Genomic DNA, 19,459 nt, shown 5'->3' with positions numbered 1-19,459 from the left:
CTGTATGCTTCCTGGGGCAATGGTTGCAGTGTAGAGAGAATGTTCCAACCCTAAGAGCCAATGCTGCCTTTGAATTGGTTTAACCTGTGGTAAGAGTGGGACGCCAGAGAACTTCTAGACTTGATCCACTGAGTTAGTGATGAAGGCATCGGTTTGTTTGTCAATAAGGAAAGTTATTTGGTTGGATTCTCCAGTGAGTAGCCATCTTTTTATGTCTTCTCGGGCATAGTGACCGTCTCTTCCTTACATTCACTCCTTTGCATGTCCTTACTCCTATGTGCAATGAAAACAATGAATCTTACATTCCTCGTTATTCTAAAATATCTCACTTTTTCTTCATTTAAATCTGATACTCGAAGCCATTACCTGCTGAGCCATCATGCTGGCCCCTGTGAGTTAAACATAGTAATGATGATGATGATGATATAATCAAAGTCCTATTTTAAGGTAATAATAAATTCTCCTAGCTTAACAAATTCTCACTTCTCAACATTTGACATTTACAACCCCTCTCCATTCCTTACAACAGCTCTAAGATGTTTGCGGTGCCCAGGTGGGAAAGCTAAAATGATCCTGGTATTGTAGACAGCCTCTCTGAATTCAGCCTAAAGCCGTTGCTGCTTAGTATTGACTTGTATTAGCAAGAGGAAGCCATTGATGCCTCCAGATAATACAATGAGCAAAGTCAACACAGTCCTGCATCACTTGATACCATTCCTGATTGTTGACCCTCATAACTGCTGACAGTACTCCCTTAAACTCTTGAAACTGCCCCACAGGGGTAACAAATTGTGTGATCATTTATAACATGGGTCTATTCACTGCTGTTTACATTTCCCTGTCAGATGCCTAGGAATAATCTGGATGTTTGCATTTGTCGTTAGGTTAAATACCGAGAAAATTTTGACAAAGAGAAGGGCAAGACACCAAAATACAACCCAAAAGACAGCCAGCTCTACAAAACTATGAAAGATGCCAACAACCTTGCAAGTGAGGTATGTTCTTTAATAGTGGTGAATTGTATAACATTACTGTTGGCCATTTTAACCATACTTAAGGAGCATTAGTCACTTTCACAGCGTTCTCCAATTACCACCACTATTTACAACGTCTTTTAATTACCCCAAACAAAACCACTAAGCAACCCTTACTTCCCTTAACTCCTGGTAACCTCTCTGTCTGAATGATTCTGCCTAATTTACAAATGTCATACAAGTGGAACCCTATAACATCTATCTTTGTGTCTTATCTTATTTAGTGTAGCATTTTAAGGTCCTCACCACAGTGCCAAATTAATTAGCCCTGCATCCCATTTTATGGCTGAGAAACAGTTCAGTGTTCCAATATTCCAGTATATCACACTTTTGTTGATGATCTCCATTTACCTAGTGATGGACTTGGGTCGTTTCGGCTCTCTGGCAGCTGTGCACAGAGTGGTTTCCTTCACAGCCATCCCCAGCATTCATTTCATGAAGGGATATCTTCCTGTCATTTTCCTTAGTGCTGCTTTCTATTTTCTATTTGTGTGACTTCCAGTTTTTCCTCCCTCACCGCTAGGTTAAATATAAGGCTGACCTGAAGAAACTCCACAAGCCGGTGACTGACATGAAGGAGTCTCTGATAATGCATCACGTCCTGAATACCAGCCAGCTTGCCAGTTCTGTAAGCTCACTCATTGTTCTGGAAACAACTCCCTTCGGCCATTTTTAGCTTGCTTCCCCCTCTGAGCTCCTACGGTCTCCTCTCTGCTAGTGATAACACTACATTTATCACAGAATTCCCATTTGACGATATTCCTGCAAATGACATTAATCTACCCATCCTGCATCAACTACAATGCCTCTTAAAATGTAAAACTGCTTCTATTTGGGTTGGGGATGTAGCTCCATAATGTTTACCCATAAGTTTGATGCCCAGGAGAAAAAAAAAAACCATCAAACCAAATAGCTCTGGTCTTTGTAAGGATGTAAAAGAATTGTCTAAAAGAGCCTCTCACTTCAGTGATGCCTGTTCAGGAGCAGCCACACCAGGGCAGTGTTTGCATCTGGCATTAGGAACAGTGCTGCACTTGGAGCTCTAGCTATCCAACTTTTGTTTTTCTTTCTTCTTTTTTCTTGGCAGGGAAGGGTGATGGGACGGGGAGGGGGGTCTCTCTATATCGACCTGGCTGGCCTGGAGCTTGCTATGTAAACCAGACTGGCTCTGGATGCAGACCTCTGTCACCTCTGCCTCTGAGTACAGGGATTAAAGGCGTGCACTACACACCTGGCCCTTAACCACCAAATCTAAAGAGGAAAAACTGAGGCGTTGCGGAGCCTTTCCACTGATGTGTTTTCTGCCGCTTCCCTTCAGTACCAGTACAAGAAGAACTATGAGAAGAGCAAAGGCCACTACCACACGATACCTGATAACCTGGAGCAGCTGCACCTCAAAGAAGCCACAGAGCTGCAGAGTATAGTAAGTCCACCAAGATGGCTTGCCTTCACCCAGCTTCAACTCACCCACGGTATCAAAAACCAGCATCGAGTCTGTTCCAGGAATGAGGCTTTTCATAGACATTATTTGAGAAAATACTCATAGTAATATTTTTGAGATTATTATATCAAAAGTATTTGTATGCAGTAGAAAAATATACATGCTGGACTGTTTGTTTAGGTTGTGACAGGCCTGGAAGCATGACAGTTAATTTCCCAGAGAGACAAACCCCTTACAGTAACTCTGATGTGCCCCCTGATGTGGTCTGTGTCCCAAGTCAGGAAATGACAGGGAATCCAAGGGACGGGTTTTACTAGACAAGTGACATGATCAGATCTAGCTCTGGAGAGTCTCTGGGTGTTGTAATTTTTATCAGAGGAAATGTTATTTTTTTTTTTTTTCAGAGAAAAGAACTCACTACTAACATGGCCTTGCTATCACAAAATCACTGTTTTGGGACCCCATCAGGTATTAGCCGGGGGCTGAGTGACTATAGGTGCTCCCACATCCCATGTAAAGCAGTGTGTGTCCTCCTCAGTGTCCCATGATAACTGAGAGAGCTGAGTTGAGCAAGGCCATTAAGGCTATGTGTGGAAGGGTCTTTTTCTCTTTCTGTCTGTTTCTTCTCTGTGAGATATTCTGTCTATGTGACTCCCCGATCATTAATAACATGTTGTAAGGGAGAGATAATTTTATTTGATAATATCAAGTTTATTAGTGATTCAACCCAGCTGTAAACTGGTTTTCCTTTCAATGCCAATTTATCGTAAATAGCTAAACAGAGAGGGAGAGTGTTGGCCAAGGGGAAGTTATTTCCTTATAAAGCCTGCATTCACGTGTTCTCCATCCAGATGATAGTTCTTGTGAAAGAACTGGGGGTTTTATCAGAAATATCAACAGATGCTATTTATTCTCAAAGCACTCATATCTCTATCAAATCTTGGCCAACCTCATATAAGGGTACTTTTCTCCGAGCATCATTTCCGTATGTCAGTATTTCTGTCGGCTGATTGTTGCTGCTGATTCTTTTGTGTCTGTGAATTAAATCTAAACATTGTAGAGTGTATGTCTCTGGCAACATTGGTTCTCTTCCCCACCCTTACCCCATCCCCAGGCATCAACTCAAAGGTCCTAGATCTGTACTACAACAGGAAAGTCTTTTGAGTAGCAATGAGATGAGTCAACTGGAATCATTTGTCAACTGAAGGTCCTTTCCCTAGCTTAGGAGTGGTCCATTCCTGTAATCCCAGTACTTGGGAAGCTGAGGCAAGAGGACTGTGATTTCAAGACTAGTCTGTGATACATTGTGAGAACCTGTCTCGGATAATATTAAATAAAGTAATAAATTTCTGTCCATAAATAAAGTCTCTGTCTAGGAAGTGACAAGCAGAGAGGTATTAACAGACCTTCTCATCACTAGGTGAAATACAAAGAAAAATATGAAAAGGAACGAGGAAAGCCCATGCTCGACTTTGAGACTCCAACCTATATTACCGCCAAAGAGTCCCAGCAGATGCAGAGTGGGGTAAGTCCTGCAGAAACACCACGCAAGGACCACACCATCAAACAATGAACACTGACTCCAATTACCCGAAAGTGGTAGGAGGTACAGCTTTGTAACCCATGATTCCTAAAATCTTGCTCACTGCAGAAATTCTACATTTATTTTCTTTAAGATGTTTTGAGTAGTATTTGGCATACCTGTTTTGTTCCAACAAACATTTTCATAAAATTAGAAAACAATTATCTCTAAACATGAAAAGATGATATGGAATACAATTTGAATATTTTTTTTTGCTGGATGAAAAGTTCCCACTGCACAGGTGCATCGCTGCTTTGCCATGCTCTCCACTTAGTGGGATGCCCCAAGCCAAACAAGTGGGGATCCATTCCTGCACGTCCATTTTACTGCGGCCGTATTAACTACAGCCAAGTCAGGCAATCAGCCTGCTTGCCCATCAACAGGTGAATAAATATGGGAAAAGTCATGTGATTTATACGCAGTGGAGTTCTACTGACCCATAAAGAAGGGAGTCATGTAACTTGTAGGCAAATGGACGGAACTGGAGGTCATCATGTTAAGTTAAATAAGCCAAACTTGGACAAATGTCCTATGTTTACAGAACCCCGATTTTATTTTTAAGGACATGAATGCACAGAGGGAATTATGTGTGAAGAAGACCAAGAGGGAAGAAGGGGAGAAAAGAAGGATAAAGAGACAAAGATGTGGTGGGGATGCAGATATGATCCAAGTATATTATATACATGCATGAAAAATATTGAGTCAAAATTTTTATGGTATTCCTTATCATAAAAAGTGGAGATATTTTTAAAATATTTTTTTCACTTTGAACTGTAAGTGGAGAAGGGAATTTTACAGGGAAATGGGCCTTTGGGGATCTTGTTTGCCTCTTCTCCATGAGGCCAATCTCCAACTATAACAACAGATGATGTTTTGTTTTGTTTTGTTTTGTTTAAGAAAAGCAGTTTGTGGACTTTCCTGGTATATGGAATGCAGGACATGGAAGGTTTAAAACAGGTTCAAATAATTGGTGAATCTGAAGTAAGCACTAAAGGAGTGCTTTGTAGTACTCTTGAAACTTTTCTGGGGATTTACAACTCCATGAAGATAAGTCACAAAAGCATGCTTCTCACATCTATTCCTGTTCTCTGTGAGAGTGATGTTATGTGTTGAAGAGATTGGGGAAGAGGGGGATAACCCGTTCTCTCAACAATAGCTGAAACCACAGATTCCTATGCTCCTGTCTCACTGTTCACCTAGTCTATTCAGAGATTAAAGTAACAGGCCACGAGCCCCTTGCTGCTTCCTGGGGGCCCAAGAGGACATGACTGTGCCTGGCACTGGGATGCAGACATGACTGTCTGGCACTGAGATGCCAGAGCCTAACAAAGGGCTGGCACATGGTAGATGTTGACTGTTACATGAAGAGGTGGAAAAGGAGGATATGACAAGGGTGTTGGCACACACCTGTAATCTCAGCACTCAGGCGGCTGATGCAGGAGGATCACGAGTCCAAAGCCAGCCTGTCACAGCTCAAAAATACGAAGTCATCATGATGAGAAGTGCCAATGAAGATTCAGTCCCTTGGGCTCTCCTTTCTAAGTTTATCCCCTGGAGCTGCTTGCTGTAAATTCTGAAATTTTTTCCACTTAAAAAAGAAAGAAAGAAAAACTAGTGGTGGAGGAGCTGTTGTGATGTTGAGATGGCTCCGTGGTTTAGAGCACAGGCTGCTCTTCCAGAAGACCCAGGTTTGATTCCCAGCACCCACAGGGCAGCTCCCAAGTGTAACTCCAGTTCCTGGGGAATCCAACACCCGCTTCTGGCCTAAGCAGGCAAAAGCCCATACACATAAAAATCCAATCAAATCCAATTTGAAGTGGGACGGGACCGGCGTGATGACTCAGTGTGCAAATCACTCGCACTGCAGACCTGACAAGTGGAGTCCCATCCTGAAGACCCACAAAACCCAAGGAGGGAACTGACTCCTGCGAGTGTCCCTGTCCTCCACACGTGGCATAAACACTGTGGCGCGTGTGTGCCCATGCTTTCACTCACACGTCACCCACAATGATAATAAAACAATGAAATGAGACAGTCTCAGGAAGAGAGTAGGGTCTAAGTTGATGGCCCAGCCGTCCTCCCACCATGGTTGGGGTCAGCTCCGTTGTAACCTTAGACAGACTTTGGGTAGTCATCAGAGAGCTTCAGAGTTTCTTTAGAGCCACTGACTGCCAGCCAAGTATTTCTAGAACGACGAGACACTTTCAAATGCGCGACCCTTGTCAGAACTGTGACTAAGAGGCCAAACCCGGAAAGAAAATAGAATTTTTCTTCTTAGGACTGAAATGTGGATTCTAATGGTCTCTCTTGTTTTTCCTTCCCACTCATATTAGAAAGAATATAGGAAAGATTATGAAGAGTCCATTAAAGGCAGAAACCTGACAGGCCTGGAGGTCACGCCAGCCTTGTTACATGTCAGACATGCAACCAAAATAGCAAGCGAGGTAGTAGCCACTTGGTCTTCCCTTCCCTCTTCACCCAATAATCACACTAATGACTCCTCACTGTGCCCTGCCCGGGTCCACTCGGGATTTCAGGTGGAGGTCCCGTGTTTGGTACTACTGTCTAATCTATGACCCTTTTAATTCTAATAATTTTTAAAATGGAATCTCTAATAAAACATGCATAGCTTAGTATTCTGTAGACAACCTAATAAAACATGCCTACCTTTGCATTCTATTAATTTCTAGTCTTGTATTTAATAATTAACATCCACTGTGAACCATACACCCTGAATTTACTCATGTATTTACTTACTCAACCAGGAACTGTTAAAATTTGGAATAATTGTTTTATTTATTTATTCATTAGTTTATTTTGGTTTGTTTTTTTTTTTTTTTTTGGTTCTTCGCCTAAGAGAACAATCCAGGCTTTCTTGTCAGTTTTGTTGCTTTTATCTTGTGATATAGAAAGAGTATAGGAAAGATCTAGAAGAAAGCATTCGTGGGAGAGGCCTCACTGAAATGGAAGACACTCCTGACATGCTGAGAGCGAAGAACGCCACTCAGATCCTCAATGAGGTAAGATGATAGCCAACTACTGCACACACATAATTAATATGGATCTGCATCCTACCCAAGGTAGACCAAGAGAGAGAGAAAAAAATCATTTTTGCATTTCAGATTTTATATCCAGAATAATGATTAACTGCTAAATAAAATGCATGTCCATTTCTGATAAGTAGATATGAAAACAGTATGTGTCTCTAGCAGTTGTCATAACCAATTAGTATCTAATATTACTTGATTTAGTTTTGATTTATTCACAATGCTCATTTAAATGAAAACATCATACCACACTGGGATGGTGTGCACCTAAATTTAACCCTAGTAATTTACCAACCCAGATTTAAAATTTACTTTCTGTGTTAACAGACTTCCCTTGCTTAATGTCACCATACATAGAGCAGGATAAACAAGCATGCCATCCTGCCCTGGGAAGGTAGCTGGCAAGGACACCACGTGTAACTCCTGAAGGGGCATCTTATGTGGATTTTTATTCATGCAGTACTGTTACCACCTGCTAAGAGAAGACAGGTGACCTTTTTCTTTTCAAAACAATTCTTCTACAGAAAGAATATAAGCGAGACCTGGAGCTAGAAGTTAAAGGAAGAGGCTTGAATGCCATGGCCAATGAGACTCCAGATTTTATGCGGGCCAAGAATGCTACAGACATTGCCAGCCAGGTCAGTGCTCTATCCATGCATGCTACAGACATGGCCAGCCAGGTCAACTCTATCCCTGCATGCTACAGACATGGCCAGCCAGGTCAGTGCTCTATCCATGCATGCTACAGACATGGCCAGCCAGGTCAGCTCTATCCATGCATGCTACAGATGTCACCAGCCAGTTCAGCTCTATCCCTGCATGCTACAGACGTCACTAGCCAGGTCAGGGCTGTATCCCGGCATGCTACAGATGTCACCAGCCAGGTCAGCTCTATCCCTGCTCATATTTCCAAAGGTGGTCGTGATTCTAAGGATATTTTGTTGGCCCTCTGTCATTTTACTCATTTGGCAGTGACATTAAATGTCTAGCATCCTTAAGCGTCTGCTTGGTGAAGTGCAATGTAAGGCCCAGGGACCCGCTGCCAGGCTGCTCCTGTCTGCCTTCCTGAGTCTACAACCACTGGGGACGTTCAAAACAAAGTGCGGAAGCTAGGGACCAAATTGCTGCATGGAACTGGGGCAGTTTCTGACATCCTTGTTCCTTAGCCAAATCACTCCTTATTTGGCACTAAGAATCTTCATTAGATTGTTTGGGGAGTTCTTTTCCCCCTGCTTCTCGACCTAAATTTAAAACACATCTTTTGAGGCATTCAGTGTTGTGTAAGGCTCCCTGGTGTCAGGTCTTATGCAAACAACCCCTGCTTTACATAATCACACTCATCCTACATCTAAATGGATAGCAACTCTTTAACAGCCAAGACCTTTCTGAATCTCACTCTTTAATATAAAACTATAAGCATGGGCAGGAGGTTAACAGGGCTCAGTGGTTAAGAGCACTGGCTTCTCTTGTGGAGGACCTGGGTTAGATTCCTAGCACCCACGTGGCAGCTCACTACCTTCTATACCTCATGTTCCGGGAGTTCCAACATCCTCGCCTGGCCTCTGCAGGCACCAGACATGCATGTGATGCACAGGCACGCATGTGATGCACAGGCACGCATGTGATGCACAGGCACGCATGTGATGCACAGGCGACATACCCATAGGCAAGGCACCCATACACATAAAATTCTAAAACTTTAAAAACTATAAACACAACAGGAAAAAAATGTCATTGAATGCCAGGATAAAAAACAAAGAAGAAAGAAAAAAATATAATCAGCTCTTAATTCAACCAAGCCTGTAAGTGCTCTGCATATTGGAAACCTTCACCAGACTGTTTGGACGTCCTTTCACAGATTAAATACAAGCAATCAGCAGAAATGGAAAAGGCCAATTTCACTTCTGTCGTTGATACCCCAGAGATCATTCACGCTCAGCAGGTCAAGAACCTTTCCAGCCAGGTAAGATTGCTTTAGGGCAAGGTTTTCCTGTTAATTCCTAATGAATTGCTTTCTCAGACCACAGTTTCCTGCTGTTCTCCCTTCCCCTTACCCCACCCCCAACGCCAGAACAGAGGGCCTTCCTTGACAGTGCAGATTTGAGTCAGAATTGAGGTTTCTGAATCGGATTTAAAGACAGATTGTAAGAAGGGTTGGAGTGTGGGCACCTCAGTAGTCAAGTGTGACACCTTGGGATCTAGCCAAAACACTGGAAGAAAAAAAAAATCAAATGGTCAGGAGGGATGTTCTGAGCATTCAAGAGCACTTCCGAGGTACAGCTCACAATTAATGACTATTTTAGCATCTGCTCTAAGGTGGGCTTAAGGTGTGTGAGTACATGTGGAAGACACAAAGTAGACCACCCACCTGTGGCTGAGACTGAGTCATCAACGTGAACCATACAACCTGGAGCATCCAGGCTGGTTAGCTTCTGGGTCCTGCAAATCCTGTGAGAAAAAGGAGGAAAGCTGTCTATGGGGGCAAGTCCTTGTCTTCTCAGCACTTGGGGAGGACGGCGTGGGAGGCTAGCATAGGCTGTCATCCAAGATCCTGTCTCAGAAACCAAATTAAACAAATATAAAAACAAAATACACTCGGGAGGCAGAGCCAGGCAGATCTCTGTGAGTTCGAGGCCAGCCTGGGCTGCAGAGTGAGTTCCAGGAAAGGCGCAAAGCTACACAGAGAAACCCTGTCTCGAAAAACCTAAATAAATAAATAAACAAACAAACAGGATTTCTTCATGTGTTAGTACTGTTCGGTGATGATCAGGATGTGCCTGCATGGGCAGGATGCAAAGACCCTTCCCTGTGCTGAAGTGGAAGGAACGTTTTAAGTTAGCAGCCTATGTCACCATAGGGCTCATGCTCCCTGTTTCTTGGAACCTTTTCCCAGAAAAAGTACAAGGAGGATGCAGAGAAGTCCATGTCGTACTATGAGACTGTCCTGGACACTCCAGAGATGCAAAGAGTCCGTGAGAACCAGAAGAATTTCAGCCTTGTAAGTTCCGTGAAGGCCCAGCCCACCGGTGGGGGGACAGCAGGCTAAGGGAGGTGGCTTTGAGGACACACACTTGGCATCCCATGAGGGCAGAGGAGCACACGGGAATCTTCTCTGGGCTCACCCTGCATTTTAATCCCAAATGAACATGAAAGTCTCACCCGCTCAATAGGTGGCATCTCGTCACTGAATACAAACTGTTACCATCTTTTTTTTTTTTTTTTTTACTGGTGATATGTCCTCCTCCAACTAAATCTAAGCAAGAAATACCTTAAAATTTTTTTGTACATTTTAGGTTTTCAAAAATTAGCTCTATGTCTGGGAGTACACGTAGCTTGGTATTAAAACACATGCTTCCTGTGGTGTGAGACTCTGGGTTCAATCCCCGACAAATCTCCCGCAACACCCCATCACTAAAATTAGTTTCTCTCCTAAATTCTTAGTAAGGAATTGACTTTGGGCTATTACATTGTGATTATTGTGCCATGTAAAATTTTAACTTCCTATCCACAATGTAAAACAATTATAAAATGTGTCAGACAATGTTGGAATCTTAACAGGATATTTACTCTTTCTTCATAGCTCCAATACCAGTGTGACCTTAAAAACAGTAAAGGGAAAATTACAGTTGTTCAAGACACGCCAGAAATACTGCGTGTCAAAGAAAACCAAAAGAATTTCAGCTCGGTACATTTCCTATTTACTCCCCGTCTTATGCTAACCTAACAGTGCCGTGCTCTTTAAGAAGGTACATAGGCCCCACGCTCACACAGGCAATTAACCTCTAACTTGCCCAGTTGACGCTAGTGGGTCCTTGGAAAAATGCCCCAAACTGTGGTCCCAAATCATCACTCCTGAGAACATTTGAAATAACTTAAATCTAACAAAATAACTCTTCTCTTTGTAGTTTTTTAATCTCCAATAGTAACTCAGACAGTAACATGTGTTGTCTTGTTCCCAGAAGGTGGATTTCTTTGTGATGTGATTTTCTCTTATTAGCCCTCTACAAAATAACTGACTGACTGACTGACTTTGCATTTCTTTAATGAGTTCTGTGGTTTTCCATCAACGTTTTCTGTTTGTTTGTTTTTTTTCTCATCCTGTATTAATATACTGTGGTACTCTAAAGAGAACTCTCCAGCTGGCAGGCGGCTGGCCTTGCCTATATGGTTCTGGGTATTGATTCTGACAGGAGGACTTCAAATGCGATACTTCAGCTCTTGCCTGGAGACACTGTGGAGAGTCTTTGTTTTCACAGAAGCCATGGGGGCTAGTCTTTCACCAGGCACTGCCCAGCTTTCCTTCTTCCTGTGTAACACTCTCCTGATTCTGCATGCCCAGGTTCTGTATAAAGAGGATGTCTCCCCGGGAACAGCAATTGGAAAGACCCCTGAGATGCTAAGAGTGAAGCAAACGCAGGACCACATCAGCTCGGTAAGGACACGTCAGAGTCACTTGTCCTATTCGCAACCTGACTTCGATAAATCTGTAACTTCTGAGTCACACTCTAAAGCTGTCACCGGAAACAGCATCCGACCTAAAAGCAGGTGTCCGGACACTGCTGTTATCACATGCTGTGTGCTGGTGGAGGTTCTCAGGAGAATGAGGGTAGATGTGGAAAGCAGAGGCTTAGGAGAAAATAGGACATATCAGCATCAAAGAATGAACCTTTCTGGAGACACATGTGTGGCTACATATGTCCTAATCAAATGGACTGCTGGGTGTGAAGATGCTGGCGGTCAGGAGGCCTCTTCCTGCTTTTGCATTCTTTGATTTCAGTTGCCTCTCAAGCAATCTTGGTCCCAAAATGTTAAGTGGAAAAACCCAGAAAAATTATCCTTTCTGATATAACAACTTTCGTGGCTTCCCGTCTCATCCTACCTGGGGCACAAATCATCCCTTCATTCAGTCCATTCCAAAGTGCGTGTTACCCATCCTCCCTGGCTGTCCACATTGCCAGATTTTAGTATGCAGTTTTTGTGTTCAGGGAGCCCTTGTTTTCTTAGTGATGACCCCAAAGAGCAAGAGGAGCAATGCTGGCCATGCAGACAAACAAAAGAGCTTGCTGTACTTCCTCTGTAAAAAGTTCAAATGTTCCACATAAGAAGTAAAAATGCCATCTGCTAAGGTTGCAAGGGGTACAGTATAATGAATTTTATATCTGTGAACTTGGAAAAGAGGGAAAGAGACCCATGCTTGTTTGCCGTCCTGCCTCAAAACTGCAAAAACAGAAAGCCACAGTGCATGGCAAGCATTTAACTAAGAAAAAGGCAATCTGGGTATGATGGCACACACCTCTACACTACCACTCAGGAGGCAGAAGAAGGTAGATCTCGGTGAGTCTGAGGTGAACCTGGTCTACAGAGTGAGGCCTTGTCTCAAGACAATACAAATATGACTAAAGGAGAGCTGGGTAGTAGAAAGTGTAGTAAACATGCACAATCTCCAACCCCCTGAAAAATACAGGACTACTAATCGGTGGGACGATTTCAGCATGCACGTATACCCTTGTGTCTCCCTTTCCATATAGGTCAAGTATAAAGAAGCAATTGGTCAAGGAACTCCGATCCCTGACCTGCCGGAAGTGAAGCGTGTCAAGGAGACCCAGAAACACATTAGCTCGGTACGGACTCTTACTCAGCATGCATTTGTGTGATGGGCCACCCCTCAACTGGTACCCTAGTTCCATCCATCCCTTCCTTCTGCCAAAGGCCTCTCATGCTTAGGGATGCTGTGCCTCCTCCCTAGTCCCCCTCAGATCACAGAAGTAACCAAGAGACCTCAGTTGCAGCTCATTCCCTATTACTCCTTATATCTTCGCTGTATTGTAAACTTTATTTTATGTCCACTAACCTGAAAAGAAAACAAGCCCAGGGGTTCTGTGATGCTTTGGGTTGTAACTTCTTGTCTTTCTGTAGTTTTGTTCTGTTCTGGTGGTCCACCTGCCTCTGCCTCCATGTGATGGGATTCACGCGTGCACCACCACGCTGAGCTTAGGCTGCAACTTACTAAGAGAAAAGGAGATAAGAATTAGAAAGTGGGGGGCTGGAGAGATGGCTCAGTGGTTAAGAGCACTGGCTGTTCTTGCAGAGGACCTGAGTTCAATTCCCAAGAACCACACGGTGGCTCCCAACCATCTGTAATGAGATCTGACGCCCCCTTCTGGCATGCAGGCAGAACACTATATACATAATAAATCTTTTTTTTTTTTAAAAAAAAGAAGAATTAGAAAGTGGGGATCCCTTACTCTTTTGGTTAAATTTTACAGTCCTTTGATAGTGCTCGTAAAAAAACAAACAAACAAAAAACCCATAGATTAGTGCAGAGACTGAGGACATAGCTCAGTGGTGGAACACTTGCCTATCATACATGAGGCCCTGAGTTCAATATCAATGCAACAAATAAAACATAAATAAACACAGTGAAAAAAGACCAACCAACAAGCACTAGCTTACTTGATCCCAAAATCATGGCAAAAATTTCAGAGAAAGATGCTGTTCCTGAAATACAAATTATGCCTGCTCATATCAAGTATCCAGCTAGGGATCACCTAAGGTTTCCTTAAAGCTGGAAGTGTATGCATGCCTGTAATCCCAGCACTCAGGAGGCTGAAGCAGGAGGGATCCTGGGAGTTTCACACCAGTCAGGGCTAAGTAGCAAAAGAGCCTATCAAAATTTTATATATATATATATATATATATATATATATATATATATATATATTTGGTAAAACAGTAAGAAATACATAAAGTTCTCAATGACTCTGAAGGAGGAGGGATTAGAACGCCACATGGTTAGAAAATTATAAAACAGACAACATGTGCTTTGAGCACAGGTATGTAGACCTAGTATGCACAGGATATTAAGCCTGGATACAATGAAATGGTTAGTTTGGAGTTGGTTTTTTGTTTTTGTTTTTGTTTTTGTTTTTGTTTTTTTGTATTTTTGTATTTTGTTTTTTGAGGGGCTGGTTACTGGCAACTAAACCCAAGGCTTTGCATATGCTAGTCAAAAATGTTTCTCGTTAATTAAATTTGTTGTCATAATTTAATGCATTTCAAGAATATACTAAGTATTGACTGTGGAAAATGCAAAATTTAGGATCCAGTTTTCAAGATAACAAAATTTCTGCAAATGTTTATGGACTTTGTCTTGCTTTGTCCCCGAGTGCATGTTGCAAAGGTAGCTTGTCTCTGTGGACACTCACCAAAACACCCTCAAGTCGCTGTCATCTAAAGCGTTTGTGGTCACTTTGCTTTCTGGGTATTCTAATTATTCTGCAGGTTATGTACAAAGAGAACTTGGGAACAGGCATTCCAACCACTGCCACCCCAGAGATTGAGAGAGTCAAACGCAATCAAGAGAACTTTAGCTCGGTATTTACAGATATACGAAATAAGCAATTCTTCCCGTAAAAAGACTACCAGAGTAACCTAGCAGTCTACTTTTCACAGTAACATTTAACGACCCTGTGTGCTTGCGTATCACCCTCCCGTGAAAGCCACCTGACCTTCTCCAGAATGGCCGCTCTTCTCGGTACTCCTTAACATGTTCAGCAACTGACTGGTGTGAGTTCGATCTGAAATACAGTCAGCGGCATTAACAAGCTTCCTCGGGGTGCTGGCACCCCAGAACCCAGTGCTTCCTACTCTATCTTTCTGTTCTAAGACGTACAGTTCATCTTTAAAATTGCAACGTGCGAAAGCATTGCCCTGACTAAACACCGCTGTCTAAAATCTCCCTGCCCACCCCCAACCCCCACAACCCCTCCTTCCGCGTCTCTGGCTTGTTTTGAATGTCTTCTGGGTACTTTCTTGTATCTCACAGGTTTTGTACAAAGAAAGTTTGGGGAAAGGAACCCCTACAGCTGTCACTCCAGAGATGGAGAGAGTCAAACGCAATCAAGAGAACTTTAGCTCGGTATTTCTCAGGGGCAAACATCCCAACCCTAATTCTTATTAAAAATAACGGTCACGTTGATGTCTTTAACACACAAATGTAAAATTACTAAATTCATACAATGAAAGAATGATGCCAATATTACTTAAGATTTCAACCCAAATCTAATGTAACTTTTAATACTGGTGTGAAATTTTAACTTTTTTTTTAAAAAAAAAAAAAAAAAAACACAGCTATGCATCACTTTCCTTCAAAACCTTAAATTCTCAGTTTCCTTCCTCTGGTTCTAACTAGTGTGGTACGGGTCAAAAATAAAATCTAACATCCCCAACCCCCAAAGGACAGCACTAATCAGAACTGTATTTATTGTGGCTTAAATTTTTTTTTTTTTGGTAGCTTTTCCTTAATGGTCGTGATTCTTAAACATCTTCACTTGAAAACAATAGACCAATTCACAGTAACTCAGAAATACAAATTTACTTTCGTCAGCGAGTTGTGCTTGTGATGCACGTGAACTTCCCTTTGAGGGATGTATTCAGGATCACTGCTAAGTTGATAATGTATGCCGTCTTAGTGTTTATGGATATTTATTCATCTCCCCAAGCCCTCTGTTTTTCTGATTCAGTGCTGTCTCTACCTCATTATAGATAGTAACTTTAATTAGCTAAACACTGTCTGATAAAGTCGAATCCTGTGTATTTGAGAAGGTATGTGCAAGTGAAGCAAGCCTGGGTGTGCATCGATGTCACGGAGGGACCAGCCATTATGTGGTGTGCTCCACGGTTGCTCCGTTTCTTAGTTTTACTTTGCGTCTCTGAAAGAACAAGTACTCTTGGAGATTTAAGTTCAAATCTACCTACAGGCTGATGTGATTGTTGGTTCTGTGCACGCAGATATTGTACAAAGAGAACCTGAGCAAGGGGACCCCCCTGCCTGTCACTCCTGAGATGGAGAGAGTCAAGCGCAATCAAGAAAACTTTAGCTCGGTATTTGCGAGAAAGTTCCTTTAACTCCGTATTAAAAAGAATAATTTCGATAAAACAAAATTCTTACTAGTTATCCCTTTATAATAATTTAACAAATTCCTTGAAAAACAAACTTACCAACTGAATCCCTCTGTCCTGGATATTTTACTTACCGTTTAATCTCAATGCTCTGTACTTTCTGAAATCCCCCTATAAAACGTCTTTACGTTAGATGTATAGGTACATCTCTATTAACTTAGCGTCTGTATGCGGTGTTGGGATTGGACTCGTGGCCTAGCCCAGACCAGGCAAGTGCTCTACCACTTGGGCTCCCGCTTAAGGCTTAGTGTTAGTTCCTCTCCTTTCCCGCGTCGTTAGTACTGGTACTTTCAAAACTGACTGATTTCCGAACAACGCAAACCTGGGAGCTTGTATTTACGTGGAAATCTTTCAATCTCATGGTTCTGGGTTCATGCAACAAGAAAAGACACTGACCCAAGGCTGTGTGTGGTAACAGCACCTTTGCTTGGAAAAAGTGGTGTCCTTACCACAGGCCTCACCTGGGTAAACAGCAAAGATAAACGCTCCGCATTGGACCAAAAGCCTACTTTGATGGTTGTCCTGAATGAGCCATTTTATGACTAGAAATTTATGCTTTCCAATTTTATTTTTTAGAACAGGATCTTACTATGTAGTCCAGGGTGGCTTTAAATGTGCCACCCTCCTGCCTCAGCCTCCCTAGTGCTAAGGAAAAACATGCCAATTAAATCAGAACATGTATTTACATTATTGTTTTATTAACTGATATTCCTGAAAAACTACAATAATAAATAATCTGTGATCCTTCCGTGTAAGGAACTTCTGGGCCTGAAATGGAGGGAGATTCACATATCCTCTGAAAATTTAACTGTGCCCACTTTGGGGGAGGAGGGTTGATCTGAATGTGGTTCAAGTCCTTCCTAGCAGTTTGATTTTCTGTGAAACAATTCCCCTTTCACACAGTTAGGTCAGTAAGTTCCTCTGATTCCAATCTGTTTTGTTCCTAATTACTGCTCACTAACAACTTCTCAATTCCAGTAAGTTTTCATTGTGTGCTGATATGTCTTTGGGGGTGTTTCACTTACTGTTTTTCCTATGAGTTCATTACTCCTTTTTGGGGAAAGATATCACTTTTCAAAATGATATTTTAGTTATTTCTATATTACAGTGTATTACTATGTATATCTGTTTGAAACTAATAATTCTAATGGCCCTGGACAACTTTTTCTTTGTTAAAGTATGATTTGTGTTAATTTTTATTGGTTATATTAGACAACATTGTCCATTGGTACCCAGGCCTTTTAGATACTATGGGAAAGATTGTATATTAAATGTGGACTTTTGGGTTTGATTATTTCTCTAACCTTAACAAAGACCAGTTTAGTCAGAGATTCAGGCTGTAGTTGTAAATGCCTATTATGTGCTAAGACAAATGTTTTATGTAGAAACAAAGAACTGTTGGCTGACTCGGTCAACATTTGTCTCTTTTGCGTAGTGAGCATTTCTATGTTCTCATAGAACTGTATTTTTCCCCAATCCTGTGGGTTAGAGTAGAGAGTTGAACAGATGAGCTGTAGGCATCACACAGCACCTGGGCAGTGGGCGTGGTCTTTCCTGCTGGATGTCATATCTCATAGTCTGACTGCTTGTGTCCCCTCCCCACCCCCCATGCTTTCTTGTGTCCTACAGGTGTTGTACAAAGAGAACCTTGGGAAAGGGATTCCAATTCCCATCACTCCAGAGATGGAGCGAGTCAAACACAATCAAGAAAACTTTAGTTCGGTATTTAAAAACAAAAAACAACAACAAAAAAAATCCCCTTAACTATTTTTAAAATGCTTTTTAAAAGATTAATGACTAGAATTTAAAAAATCTAATTAACTCATCCCAGTTTCTAAAACATGACCTGTTTTGTATCCAACTTAATCCTGCCGTTTCCCCTGAGCCAGTTTCCTTGGTTAAACATTAACCTGATCATTAAAAGTATTCCAGCTTTAAAAAAAAAAAATAACACCCTTGATGTCTCAGCATCCGTGTTTACCTTGCTTTGGCAAATGTGACGTGAACACACAGCTTCAAAAGCACCATTCTGTGAAGATCTGGCCTCCAGCTCATTTCCTATCCTAACCTCACCCTCTCCTGGTGCCTGCATAGTCCTTCCCAAGTTCCCTTTTTAGCATCTTATCATTACTCTAGTTACCTTAAACATAATTATTCCCAATATGTTCACCCAGACTAAAAATTAAATATGTTGGCTTCATTGGAAAGTCAATAAAAGTGTGCATGAATCTTCCCATAGACGGTACTTCTAAAACTCAAACATCCTTTACATGATTTATGGAAATAACTTTCTTGGTTTGGTTTCTACCTCCCATTTTTCTCTCCTAATGATGACAACTAATTTCTCCCTTTCGTGGTACTCTTTATTGCTTGTGCTGCAGAAGTGAGCTCAAACAACAAAAATAACAGAACCCCTTGAATGTCTTCATCTCCGAAGCTCCTTCCTGCAATCCCTTCCTCTTCCAGGTTGAAGCTTTTGGCATCCCTAACTCCTCTTCCTCTTTGCCCTCCCACAGCCAGCTGCTCCACCAGGGAGGGAAAGTGACTGATGACCTTTTGTTCTGCATGCCTCTTATCATACAGGTGTTATACAAAGAAAACCTGGGGACAGGAACTCCAATCCCCATCACTCCCGAGATGGAGCGAGTGAAACAGAATCAAGAGAACCTTAGCTCGGTATTTTGGAAAGAAGCAGGGGGGCAGGGAGATCCACTTAACTCCAGAACCAAGCTCATCATTAAGCGCTCTTCCCTTCCTTTGCTTCTGACGTATCTTTGTAAAAGGATTTTCTTTCCCATCTGTTTGTTTAACTTTTTTACTTCACCTGATACTTTTAAACATTTTTTTAACAAAAAGAAAGTAAATATTTTAGTTTTGTGGATAACAAAAACAAGTTCTAACCATCTCAAATCCCCGCATTTGCTTAGGGGGTACCATGCTCACAAAGATGAAGGGAAAAAAGAACAGTGTGGATGACTCTAATAGCCTTTCCTAGCTAGCAGTTCATGTCCTTGCTTCTGTGACACACAGCTTCCCAGCCCAGTAACCGCGTCCTTAAATAGCACACGGCAACTTGTCAGCATATAACTCCTGACTCCTGTTAATGTGTACCAAAGAAGTTGATCTTGCCTTGCGATGAAATGTCATTTACCATTGTTTTCTCTGATAATTTCTCATCGTACAGGTGCTATACAAAGAAAACATGGGCAAGGGAACCCCTTTACCCATCACTCCAGAGATGGAGAGAGTCAAACACAATCAAGAAAATATTAGCTCGGTACTCTGACAAAAAATAATAATAATAATAATTAATTCTTTAGTGATTGTAAAACTACTTTAATGACAAAATAATTCCTATTAATCCTTTTAAAAGGCACCTTAAGTCTGGTCCATT

At 41.9% G+C, this 19,459-nt stretch overlaps 1 protein-coding gene across 2 annotated transcripts in view; it reads left to right on the top strand.

Annotated features, from left to right (window-relative positions):
- Neb (nebulin) overlaps nucleotides 1-19,459 on the top strand; it is a 197,974-nt gene that overhangs the window by 166,140 nt on the left and 12,375 nt on the right. Inside the window, exons 124-138 of one of the 2 annotated variants that reach the window (XM_059260462.1) lie at nucleotides 885-995; nucleotides 1,558-1,662; nucleotides 2,353-2,457; nucleotides 3,896-4,000; nucleotides 6,391-6,501; nucleotides 6,967-7,077; nucleotides 7,629-7,742; nucleotides 8,963-9,067; nucleotides 9,998-10,102; nucleotides 10,685-10,789; nucleotides 11,444-11,536; nucleotides 12,633-12,725; nucleotides 14,386-14,478; nucleotides 17,695-17,787; nucleotides 19,250-19,342. In XM_059260462.1, coding sequence (XP_059116445.1) covers nucleotides 885-995; nucleotides 1,558-1,662; nucleotides 2,353-2,457; nucleotides 3,896-4,000; nucleotides 6,391-6,501; nucleotides 6,967-7,077; nucleotides 7,629-7,742; nucleotides 8,963-9,067; nucleotides 9,998-10,102; nucleotides 10,685-10,789; nucleotides 11,444-11,536; nucleotides 12,633-12,725; nucleotides 14,386-14,478; nucleotides 17,695-17,787; nucleotides 19,250-19,342 — 1,542 coding nt within the window. Of the gene's footprint in view, nucleotides 1-884; nucleotides 996-1,557; nucleotides 1,663-2,352; nucleotides 2,458-3,895; nucleotides 4,001-6,390; nucleotides 6,502-6,966; nucleotides 7,078-7,628; nucleotides 7,743-8,962; nucleotides 9,068-9,997; nucleotides 10,103-10,684; nucleotides 10,790-11,443; nucleotides 11,537-12,632; nucleotides 12,726-14,385; nucleotides 14,479-14,929; nucleotides 15,023-17,694; nucleotides 17,788-19,249; nucleotides 19,343-19,459 lie in introns of both variants that reach the window. The other variant, XM_059260461.1, reaches the window with a different exon arrangement.

Source organism: Peromyscus eremicus, chromosome 4, assembly GCF_949786415.1.
Source record: "Peromyscus eremicus chromosome 4, PerEre_H2_v1, whole genome shotgun sequence".
Taxonomy (NCBI): Eukaryota; Metazoa; Chordata; class Mammalia; order Rodentia; family Cricetidae; genus Peromyscus; species Peromyscus eremicus.
The sequence above is the reverse complement of the archived record's forward strand: the minus strand, read 5'-3'. Positions and strand labels throughout refer to the sequence as shown.